Here is a 12,030-nt window from a genome sequence, read left to right as displayed (position 1 = left end):
ATAGGTTCTGGTAAGACAAAAACTCACATCACAAAACCTGCCAGCTCTTTTTGTTTTCCCCAGTCAAGAACTGCCAGCAAATTGCATTCATCTGTTCATTCAAGTCTCCTACATCTGCTGTAACATCAGGTACTTTGGGAGATAATTTTCTCTTACAGTACCCTTCCTAACCACAAAATTCAATGGCAACATCTATGCAGCTTCTTTCTTATCTCTTAGATGACCTTGTTTTTCAGTTTTTCTAATTGTCAACTCTTTTCCATATCACTTCTACTACAGGGAAAAAAAATATATCAGCACATTCCTTATCGCTTACATACCAAGAATCTCTAAAGTTTGGACAGGGTCTATCAATTTACTACGCCATTAATTCCTAAAATGATCAGTCAATATTCTAAATATGACAGCATGCAGTTTCTGAATAAGCTGATGCAAGGAATGCAACTTACAAAAGCTTCACGACATACATATATGTAAATTACGTATATCAAACTATCTGCTATTTTAGGTAAGGGCGCACACTTTTCTTTCTGATGAAGCAATAAAGAACGCAAGTTTCAAGTGTTCCTGAAGGAAGAGAAAGGCCTGATTCTATATACTATATTCTAAATATACTCTATACATACTCTAATACCATATAACATTATACATATACTGTAATATATATATAGTATATATCCTATATCCTGTATGTCCTTTATTGAATGTAGCTCTAGGTCTTCTTTCAGGGAATAAAAAACCAAATAAATTATATTTTGATGTGTAAATTGAGGTTCATAGACCCACCTGCTGAAAGTGCAGCACTTATTAAAGTGAACTTCTTTCATAAAAACCGCATCTCAAAACTTTGTTTCATGATCTTAAGAATGACAAAATGGCAGTGATCTTCATGCTACTACCTGAAATACACACACTGTGTACGTACATACACTGAACTACAACCGTATAAATACTTAGGGAAGTCCTATAAATACAAGAAAAGACCTTGACCCCAGAATAGTCTTTCTGGTAATGAACTACAGATGTTACAGCAGTTCGCTCACCAATGGGTGACCTTTGTGTACATACACATAACCGGTGTAATTCTCAAACTGAAGACAAGCGTTTGTGAACCACTCAAAACAAACGACTGCATCTGCTGCACACAAGCCTGAGTATGCGTAGCTCGTAGGAATGTCACTAGGGAACTTTAAACAAAATCACCTGCACAGCTCTTCTAGCCCAGCCGGGGCTTAGCGAAGGCTGAAGGCCTCTGTTCCGGGAGTTGAATAAGCGGGGTTTTATCATCTCAGGGGAACAATAGATATAGAAGAATGCTGACTTCAGAAGCACCACCTCTGCTAGGATGTGTTCATTGTGCACATTAATTCCTGAGGTGGTGTCTTTTTTTTCAAACGCAGCTGAATTCTCGACCTTCCTGTCCTAGCTCTGATAAGAGTCTTCTACACCCTAAATGCAGAACAAAAAGTTCAGCCTCTACGTAGCAGACAATATTCCGTTGCTCAACTTCAGGACAGAAAGCTCCTTTTACTAGGTAATTTATTTCTCCTTAATTGATAAATGTTCCCTTCATTAATATTTTCTATTGAATCAGCAACTAAATATTTCTGCTTGCCAAAACTATTTAACACTGATCCCCATTCAGCAAGGCAGCATCAATTTTTCACAGGAAATGTTAACATTTTACTACATTTCTCTCTTACTTGCTTACCTCCTAGACCCTTTAGGATAAGGATCAGCCTACTCGTAACATAAAACCCTCTAAGAGATCACAACAGAAGAGTTCCTCTTAAACAGCTGTTAGTCAGGCATATATTATTGGGAAAAAAAAAAGGCATTGTGTAATCAAGATTCTAAGAGTACGAGAGTTTGTAGAGGACAATAAGGAAATGAGGTTGTAGAAGAAAATGTTTAACTGCATGCCGAGTAGGAAAAAAAAAAGGGTAAAGATGATATGTTGTTATCCTACCCCGATAATCTTTATGATCCAGCAAATTATGAAAAGTTTAAATTTTCAAGACTTCAGAAATCTCATCCAACAGCTTTAAAGAATTGGCCGAGGAGCTGAGAACTACTGACAGTTGTGTAACCAAATCTGTAATCCCCAGGGGATGTCAGCAAATCAAGGCAGCAACAAAGAGGTGCGTTATGTTGGCAAGTTCTACGTAGGATCAGAGATACCTTTCAGACTGCGATCTGAGGTCAGCTCCAAAGGGCAGGGAGGAAAAGAACAACAGAGGTAATCAGCAGGGGGAAAAAAAAAAAAGAGTTGCCATCTTTTATTTGATGCCAACCTACAGGGCTTATGGAAACTACATCTTGACAAGCCAGTTATCAAGATTCAAGAAGACCACAAGTTCAGCTGACAAAATTAAGCACTACTTAAAAATTAAGCTATGGGGAATTCTTAAAAGGCGTTTTCCTTTGTGCTTGTTGGCATTTAGACAAAAGGAAAAGACAGCAGCACAAAAGCAGATCAAAACAGCACGTCCCCAAACGTAGTAAAACCGGGACTTACGGTCTACTAGAGCCATCTTCAGTGAGATTCTACTGGCTTTTCTCTTTGCCCTACTACTGTTTAATGATAAAAAATATATAAAACATTTGTTTTTAGAAGACTTGCTAAATTATGGAGTATTTAGGTTACAAAGCGAAGTGGGCTAAAGAAGCCGTATGTTTTCCTCAACTATGTACCATTATATCAACTAACACAGGTACGTATTTTAAATTAGTAAACATGGAAGTATTCGGGCCAGTCCTGAAATTTTGTATGAACTCGGTTTAGAGCCTATGTAGTTAAATAGCCTAATACCACTATAATGAACATTTTTCCAACTATATAATTGATGTCTACAAAGAAATTCTCTACTTTTTGACCACTCTCATTTCATAACTGGCAGCTAACTAACACCACCAATTCACCCAAACCCAACAACGCAATTGCACGGATCAGAACTAGCATCACATCACAAATGCAGATAACACTGCCCACTAAATCTCCCTCGAACATGCTCCGACAAGATGATCCATGCCAAGGAAACATTTCACCTAGGACCCTGCTAGCTGTTTTCTTCATACATATCCTACCTAGTAACCTAATGCCCAGAGGTTACATTGTTTTCCAGTGGATCTGAAAATTTTAAAATGTTTTTAAATCTCATGTAGTTTTGCTTTATGCTTCTTTTGAAATATCAGTTATTTAATCACAAATCTTTGTTATCTCAACAAGCCTGTCAGACTTATCTACAGTTCAATTCCTTAATAATTTTAGATCAGAGGAACGTAGTTCCCAGCATAACCATCAGTGGTACACAAAATGAGTGTAAAACATGAGTCTTAACTTGCACCCTAACTTTCAGTTACTGTTACTTTTCAGTATCAGTTAATGATCACTTACCATGAAAGTTAAGGAAAACTGCAGCAGCAATTTCGATGTTTAGATCCCTGACTTTCTTGAAATCTAAACTTTAAAGAAACCAAAGAATAAGGAACTTCAAATGACGTATCAGAAAGGAAATGTTACGGGAGCTATCAAGTATCTTAATTATTCACGAAAAGGCGGCAATCAGGTAATTTACGTTCAAACACTTGTACACTCACACAAGAAAAACAGAGACATGATTAAGGGGAGGCCAAATTGTTTTATTTAATTTTTTAGTGACCAATTAAATTTATGGCAGAAAGCTCTGCTTTTTTTTTTTTTTCCTTTTTTAAAGAAATCAGCAGTGCTCAATTTGATGGGTTGGAATTCTACTCAAATTCCAGTTAATTTTATAACAAACACATGAACAGGAATTCCAGATACTGTTTCCAGAGCAGAAATTCACATTTGTAAGAAAACTCCATGTTTGTACTTGATTGGGACACAGAATGTAAAACTATTGTCAGTAGTGCATGAGTAAACCATTCACATTTGATCTGGAACCTTGACATCAGGAAGTTGTACTCTCCTTTCAGATTTTTCATTACCTTGTGCAAATCAAGTCAAGTCTTCATGTGTCAAGCACACACTTAAAATTGTCCATGTTTTATATACAAGACATCTACCATTCAGGCAGTGCAAAATACATCCTTTCATAACAAAACTAAAATGTACCTCTCAAAGTATGAACAAGAATATACACATAATACATGATGTACACTATTTACACAACCATAAAAAATATAATACAAGGATTTTTGTATGTGGTTACAAGACTTGACAGTCTTTTGCAATTTTTTTTTGTATTTTTTTTTTCTTTGCAACAAGGCATGTGTAAGTTTCCTGGATGGACTTTTCTTTGCAGCTCTTCAGAGATCTTGGAAACTACGCTTGAACTTTTAGGAGAGTTTTCAAATGGACTGCCATCAATTCCCTGTTTTGGTCAGAAAGTTCAGCTGTGCCACCCACCCAGTGGCTGGGAGGCTTTGGAAGGACACTAGGTGACGGTGGGTCGCTAAATTTTGCCCCAGCGTAATTTTCTTTTTGGTTCGCTTCTGTGAGGGTGACAGGTTTCTTGGACTTGGCGTTTCTGAAGTTCTCTGTGTTTTTAAGTGGCTTTTTTTCCTGCTTCGGAATTACTTCTGTCGGTACAGAATCTTGCCAAAAGTTCTCTATCTTTCTCGCAGAGGTGATCTTGGTCAGCGGCACGTTACATTTGCCCTTCTGCCTGTTAATCTTTGGTTGCTCACACAGATGGAAACCGTGAACAGGCTGGCTGTGGGGGGCGGCAGCCTTCTCAGACTTTCCCATCTTGTTCTTCAAGACCTGCGCAGACAAAGACCTCACGTCAACGGGCAAACCCTCTCCACGAGAGGAGCCTCCTTGACGGTTCTGCCAGCCCCTACGCCGCCTCTAGGACCAGACCCCGCCGCCATCACGGCGTCCCCCCCACCCCATCCCCTCACAGCCCCCCCCATCCCCGCCCCAAGGCCGGCCGCCATGGGGCGCTGCGCCCCGCGCACGTCCCGCCCTGCGCGCGCAGGGGTGGCTGGCGCGCGGCCAGCAGGCTAAATCCGGCTGTTGCTGGGCGCAGCGGCGGCCGCCCATTGGTGGACGGCGGCGGCCAATCACCGGCGGCGGTTTCGCTCCCCCCCCCCCCCAACAGACGTAACGGAAACTCCGCCGCCGCCCCTCACACGCAGGGTGGAGGGAGGGGGGCGAGCAGCTCTCTTCCCCCCCCCCCGCGCTCCGGCCGGGAGTGAGCGCCCCAGGCTCTCCCAACACCGGGGAAAGGGGGAGAAAAGTACCGAGAAGTGCCCGAGCGCCTTCCCTACCTCCTTCCTCAGGGGTCTGCCAGGCGCGGCTCTCGAAGGGGCGGCCGCGGGGGGCTCCTCCTGGGGGGTTGTAACCATGCCGGGAGCTGGGGGAGCGCGTAGCTCCCCCGGGCCGTAGGCGGCCAGCGGCGTCCTCCTGCCCAGGCCGGCGCGGTGCTGCTGGTACTGCTGGTAACGGCTCGGCAGGAGCCCCGCGGGGCCCGGCCGGATCTTGCCCTTCCTCCGCCTCACCCTCTTGAGCGCGGGCCGCGCGCCGCCCCCCGCGGCGGCCAGGCAGCAGCCGGGCTGGTTCTCACAGTTGCTGTCCCCTCGCCTGAGGCGCTGCAGGAGGCCGGAGGGCAGCCGCCGGGGGTCTTCGGCGCCCGACGAGATGCGAGCCAGGAAGGGCGGCGGCGCCGTGGTGGTGACCATGGTGGGACGCGGGGACCCGGAGCTGTGGAGGGGAGAGGGGCCGGGGAGCGGCTGCCGGGGCTTTGTGGGCTGAGATGGTGGCGCGATCGGGGCTGCTGCTAGGAGAACATGGCGGGGGAGTGAGGGGAGCAGGCAGCAGCGCCCCTGTGTTGTTACACTGCCGGGCCACGCCCCCTTCCGCCCTCCGGCCAATCGCCGCGCTGGAACGCCGCGAGGGGCACGCCTCTCCGGCGGGCACAGCCAATCCCCGCGAGCCGGCCGCCGCTCAGGCCCCGCCTCGGCCAATCGGAAGCGACACAAACAGTCGTGGCCCCGCCCGCTTCCGCAGGCCGCCCAATCCGCGCGGACACAAACAAGGGGCACTCCCCAGTCTCCGAGTCCCGGGCCCGCAGTGCGAGGCGAAGGGGCGGGGCCAGCCGCTCCCCTCGCCAGCACCGCCGGCCAATGGCGGGGCACGCGAAAGCCCGGCGGCCACGCCCCCGAAGGCCCCGGAGCCAATCGGAGGCGACGTAAACAGGCGGCGGCGGCGCGCCCGCGGGGGGCGGTGGCGCGCTCCCGGCTAGGCACGCGGGGGCCGCCATGGAGCCGCCGGCACCGGGCGCTGCGGGGGCACCGGGGAGCCCGGCCCCGGCCCCGGCCCCGGCCCCGGCCGAGGAGGGAGCGGAGCGGGACGAGCGGAGCCTGGAGGCGCTGAGCCTGGCCGCCGGCGGCACCGGAGCGGCGGCGGCGGCGGCGGGGCGGCCGCAGCCCCCCCCGGAGGGCCGCCGGGCGACGCTGGCGAGCGCCCTGGAGCTGGAGGGGACGGTGCTGCGCGAGGGGCGGCTCACGCAGTTCGTGGCCAACAACCTGGAGCGGCGGATCCGCCTGAGCGGCGCCCCGCGGGGCGAGCAGCCGGGGCCGGGCCCTGCGCCGGGAGCCGGGGCCGGGGCCGGGGCCAGCTCCATCCCCGCCATCGACCCCGGGGCGCTGCAGGACGTGGTGGCCCTGGCCGGGCAGGTGGCGGCGCAGGTGGACGAGCTGCTGCGGGCCGTGCACTGCGGGCTGCAGGCCCTGACGGCGCTCAGCGTCGGCTGCATCCAGACCTACCGCGACGGCGTGGAGAGCCTGGGCGAGGCGGCCGACCTCAGCATCCGCGCCATGTACGCGCTGGTGGCCCGCTGCGAGGAGCTGGACCGCGCCATGCAGCCCGTGCCCGCCCTGGCCAAGCGCATCCGGGACATGAAGGGCACCCTGGAGCGCCTCGAGGGGCTCTGCAAGTAGCGCCGCACCCGTGGCACCCGCTACTGCACGGTGGGCGCGACTGAGCGGGTCAGGCCGCCTGCCCGTGGCCTCTCAAAGCTGGCCCCGGAGCCGGTCTCAGCCCCCCGGCTTCGTACGTGGTGCCTTCGGGCCCCCTGCCCGGGCCTGGCCTGCCCTCACGGCCGGCCACAGCCTTGGGCTGGAGGAAGCTTGGCAACCGGTGAAGGAAAAGGGTCTCGGTGTAAACGGCGTGGTGAACCGCCCGCAGCGCTCCGTAGCTTAAGCTCCATTAAAGAATTTGGATTCCACATGCCTTACGCTTGCTGTTTATTGAGGGCTAGGGAAAACTAACCAACCTGAATCAGAAGCAGCTGTCAGTATTTATTTTTGACCAAAACTGAAGTTGTTGTGAACGCTTTCTTGATGTTTACAGGCGTACGTGGGTCTTTGTAGTTGACACTTAGTGCCTGACTGAAGTAATTCTCGTGCTGTTACAGTTAACAAACGTGGAGAACGCTGCTGTCTCTTACAGGACGCAGTTGTAAGGGAAGACAAGTCTGAAGAAAATTCAATTCACCAAAACACTTACTCTCTGAGAATAATATAAAATCCACGGGATAGAATTGCGATCCGGTTAAGAGCAATGCTAGATACAAAATACTAAATAAAAGCCTTCAGTTAAAATACGCTTTGCCTCTCAGTTTCTGCAGTTTTTGTAGAAATTTGAGTAATGTCACTGTGAAATGATTCTGTGATTTATGTCCAATGTGAAACATATTTAGTTTGATGAGGAATATGTGTACATTATGACATTACACAGGTGTATGACTGGCATAAAGTAAATACTTCGGAAGAATTTACTTAGCTTGAAGCTTTTGTATATGCATCACTGTATGCAGAAGTCATTCTGCTGTATCAGTATTTCCACTGAAGCTTGAGAGAGATTCTCTGCTAGCTGTGGTTCCTATGCAACTGGGCTTTTAGGTGGTGCTTCTTAGCAACCTGTTTAGGTTACAAATGTCTTTGCAACTGGATTTCAACAGAAAAATAATCACTGTGATCCTGAATATGTATAGTGGTGCTTTAGGTGACCAGTGGCTCCTAAAAACATTGGGGAAAAGGTATCCAGAAATACTGCACAAGTCCCGTAACTTTTGGTTAAGGAGCAGATAGGCTTACGGTGGGTACAGCCAGCACCCCCCATAGTCTCATCAGACCCACTGTTGAGTGAGAGGCAGATGCTACGTTACGCTGCACTTCTAAACGTGCATGATACTAAATCTTAACAAAATTATTAGCTTTTAATTTTATTTTTCTTGTTATGCTTGTTTGCACACAGGAGGTTTTGCATCCGGCCTTCCAGCCCCAGCAGCAGGAGAAGGCTGGGAATGGGCTGTGCTCTCTTTGTGGTCGGCAGCTCACACAGTGGTGTCTGCTAGGGAGTAGCCGTGGCTCTGGGAAGAGACGAGATCAATTAAAGAACAGAGGCTAGCAGAGAGAAAAAGGAGAATGCAGGGCCTAGAAGACATGCGAGGTTTCATAACACCACAGGAACAGCTGTCATCATTTAGTTTTGGGGCGTTATTCTTGGGAAGGCTTGAAATTGTCTGTCCTCGAGATGCAGTAGTTTTCCTAAGTGCTGTTTTTTTTTTTTTTTATGTCACGACTTAAAACCAAAGTTTGCTCTTGTTCTAAGTATTGTTGAAATGTACATGAAAGACCACCCCTGGACATATTCGTATAGCCACATATGTACAGCTCCACTTTATCCATCCAGTCGAAGTTTAAGCCTTTAAAGCGTACACGTTTCAGTACACCGTCAGCTTTTCATTTCCAGTCACCTACGTTCAATGCTAATTCCCTGCTAAAATTGTCAAGCCTGTAGAACAAAATCATTACTTTTGTGTTTTAAATTGTTAGTGATTAGTTGTTGTGGAAGTGTTTCACTTCTTAATTATTGCTTTTCCTATTTGGTAAAATAATGTGGAAGCTAATTTAAACTGCTCCTGTATCTGCGCTGAGACCCATTAATGTGATTGCAGAGCCAGTTTCAGTCTAGGCCCTCGGGCAGTAATTTCTGAGAGTGATGTCATTCATGGGATGAAAAAGCGATGACTGGCGAGTTCCAAGCGTGAAGGAAGTGGTAATTACAGAGCGTTTTTTCATGTCAGCATGACTTGCGTGAAGGGCAGACCCAGCTGAGCTGGGCGAAGTGGTTCTTGTTCCCAGGTGCCTGCCTCGTACGTGTGCCCCACGGTCGCCGTCCCTGTGGCAGGTGTGGCTGCGTGGTACCAGGCTGTTCTGTGCCGCTGCAGTCAATACCGACACGTTAACGCAGAGCTGCTGTGGTTTACAGCCTCCTCCTTCCTACCTCTTCCTTTGTTGCAGGAATGGTGTCGCTTGGCAGCGCCCGTATCAGTGCGGCTCTGATGCCAGCCCTGCCTTTGAAGTTGTGTTTGGACGGCTTGTGAGCTACGTGCAGCCCAGTGCCCGCCGGTCAGCCTGCTGCTGCTGCAGCCAGAGATTGCTGCGCTGCCTTTTTGATCCCAGTCTGAGCTTTCATGTGCATATTCTGTGTTAATCCTGGCACTTTCCAGCTTTGGGACGTTGAGCTTAGCTTTCAGGTTCTTCTAGCTTTTGTTGCTTAACCTGTCACGGAGCAGAGCAAAGCTATGTTTGGATTTTCCAAGAACTTACCGTGCATTCACATACATTTTCTTGCTCAATCAGATCAACTTTATAATTGGTCTTGTTTTCCTTTCCCTGTCGGCTGCCAAATGAACTTCTGTTGAGACCAGACAGACAAGGTCAAAGCAGAAAAATAACAAAATGACATGCCAAACACTGTGCAAAGCCAGGAACAGAATTAGCTGTTTAGAAATCACTCCCCTGTTCTGGTAACTGCCACTGAGTCCCCTAGGAATTAGGTAAGCTTAATGTCTTTTTACTCTGGACAACTGTCAGATTTGACTAAGGAAATCTTTTTTTTAATATTCATTAAAGTATGTTTGGTTCTGCTTCATATTCTTCATATTTATATTCCCTGACTGTAAATGATTCCTGATTTCGTATCCTTGCTATTCAAAGGAGCTTTACCACATAAAACCTTACTACGTCCTGGAGCAGGAATGATCGCTGGTGTTTCACCTTTAAGGCTTTTTGCCAATGTTGCTCAATTGTGCCAGGAATTCAGTAAGTAAACATATCAACGTTTTGTGTCTCTTGCTGCTGACCAGATACCAAAATATGTAAGTCTTTTGGATGGAATTTCCAGATTTATGGTTGTCCTTATTCCCATTCCTGACTGAGGTACAGGTATGAGGAACGAAGTGGGCTTTGGAGCAGCATGTTAGTTGAACCCGAGGGAACATGCCTTAGTATTCAAGATGCATCTGTTTTGAAATGGTTTCAAATAGCATGGCTGTACTACCAGAAGACAAAAAAATAAAGCTTCAAAATTATCAGCATCCTTCGAGAAGAGTAGCAGATCAGCGATTGTAGCAAACTGCGTTAGCTGAAACTGTGAAAACAGTCTTCAGAATAGAGGCTTTTGCAATAAACATTATCCAACGTAAGGTAGGTCTTACCATCAGATTCCAGACTATGTCACCCTGATCAACATTGGCATGTGCACCTGAAGGAAAGCCTTTAAAAGATCAGCAGATAGTGTTTCTCATTCTGTCACAGCTTACGTTTAGTGCTTGGAAATTGCTCTGAGAAAGGGATGTTCCTATAAAAATCATAAAGAATCCAAATAGTATGATTTTTGTGAGTATTGTCCCCGCTTCTGACCCCACCCTGGCCTCTTCCAGGAAACGTATCTTGGATTGTCCTTCCTGCCACATATGTAAGAGCACACATGAGAGCGAGATTCACGACATTTCTCCCGTAGAGAGCTAACGCAATTATTGCATCAGATGCAGGAACTGAAACTCGTTGGGTTTCACATTTGCTGCTCCAGCTTGGTTACTGGGGAAAGGTGTCGAGATCATTGTTCTCCGCTATTCAGAGCTCAGGAATGTGTGATCCATGGACTTGGGCCCTTAACTTTCGCCTTGGAAGTTAAGATCGTCCTGCCCCCCGATTAGACAATGGCAGAATTAAATATGCCCTTACCTCATAACAGGAAGAATGGTAAAGAATCTAAATGTCAAACTCCTACAGTTTTGTTTCTTTCCTCCTGTTTGCATACACTAGAAGCAATGCAAAACCAAAAACCACCGACAAAAAAACAAGCATAACCTCCTGACCCAAAGACTGCTAACTGATCCTCTTCCCAAATCTGCGAGGTTGGGAGTTTCATCAATAACAATAATTTTGGCTACCAGCATAACATGCTTGAACTGGCTCTCTCCAGCAGTGTTAAATAAATCCTGATGAGAATTAAGAGAAAAGTGTAAAGAAAATAAAATCCTACATTTTATTTTAATATTGATAAGGGTCGGAGTTAGGACAGTCCATGCAACACGTCCCAAACTGCCATCGGTTTTTTGTTATTAGTGTTGTACTGCCATGTACATTGGTCAGAACGCATCAACATTAATTAGCTGGGAAAACTGTGTTAAGACTGTCTTGATTATTTTGACAGACAACAGCTAGAGAGTGCTGTCGCTGTAATTAGTTACAGAATTTGAGTTCATGTTGCTTTTATTAGTTACTGTAAAGTATCTTTGCTGAAAGTTGATTTATTTCAAAGAAGGGTATACATTTATTTCACTATTTTTATTTTCACAAATGCCATGAGAGATAAGAAATCTACAGCTTTGTCCAACAGTGTATTTCATGTCTCAATGTGACCAGTCATGGTTTTTCCTTATTTTCCTGATGGACATTGCTGGAAAAATTCCCAGCATTGAACTTTCTTGTAAAGCAAAGAGCCATGCCCAGTGAGTTGTGAGGAAGCGCATTGTTAAGAAAAGCTTCCTTGTCTGGAAATACATGTAAATCTGGGGGAAAAAAAATTCACAAACTTGCCAGATGATCATTTCTAATTTTACAGCAATCTAATAGTCGTGGGCGTCTGCTTTGTCACTGGGATTGTTTGACTGCACTCTAGCAGAAAATAAAAAATAAAATCACAAGTTTAAGTCTTAGCTTGTTAATAAATGAGCTTTCTTTCTGGAG

At 46.9% G+C, this 12,030-nt stretch overlaps 2 protein-coding genes across 2 annotated transcripts; one reads left to right on the top strand and one right to left on the bottom strand.

Annotated features, from left to right (window-relative positions):
- Positions 1 to 3,621: 3,621 nt before the first annotated feature.
- PNRC1 (proline rich nuclear receptor coactivator 1) lies at positions 3,622 to 5,838 on the bottom strand. Its single transcript, XM_040552397.1, has 2 exons — positions 5,257 to 5,838; positions 3,622 to 4,747 (listed from the first exon to the last, which is right to left on the bottom strand). The coding sequence occupies exons 1-2, from the start codon at positions 5,665 to 5,667 to the stop codon at positions 4,307 to 4,309; spliced, it is 852 nt and encodes a 283-aa protein (XP_040408331.1). The 5' UTR covers positions 5,668 to 5,838; the 3' UTR covers positions 3,622 to 4,306.
- Positions 5,719 to 7,592, top strand: BORCS6 (BLOC-1 related complex subunit 6). Its single transcript, XM_040552398.1, is given in 2 exon segments — positions 5,719 to 5,810; positions 5,812 to 7,592. Coding segments are annotated over 2 exon segments (1,185 nt in total). The 5' UTR covers positions 5,719 to 5,741; the 3' UTR covers positions 6,928 to 7,592.
- The last annotated feature ends 4,438 nt before the right edge of the window (positions 7,593 to 12,030 follow it).

This window comes from Cygnus olor, chromosome 3, assembly GCF_009769625.2.
Source record: "Cygnus olor isolate bCygOlo1 chromosome 3, bCygOlo1.pri.v2, whole genome shotgun sequence".
Taxonomy (NCBI): domain Eukaryota; kingdom Metazoa; phylum Chordata; class Aves; order Anseriformes; family Anatidae; genus Cygnus; species Cygnus olor.
This window is presented reverse-complemented; position numbering and strand designations above follow the sequence as displayed.

Coding starts and splice junctions, on each gene's coding strand:
- PNRC1 (XM_040552397.1), bottom strand. CDS start 5,667: ATGGTCACCACCACGGCGCCGCCGCCCTTCCTGGCTCGCATCTCGTCG. Junction 4,748..5,256: donor GCAGACCCCTGAGGAAGGAG/GTAGGGAAGGCG, acceptor TTGTCTGCGCAG/GTCTTGAAGAACAAGATGGG.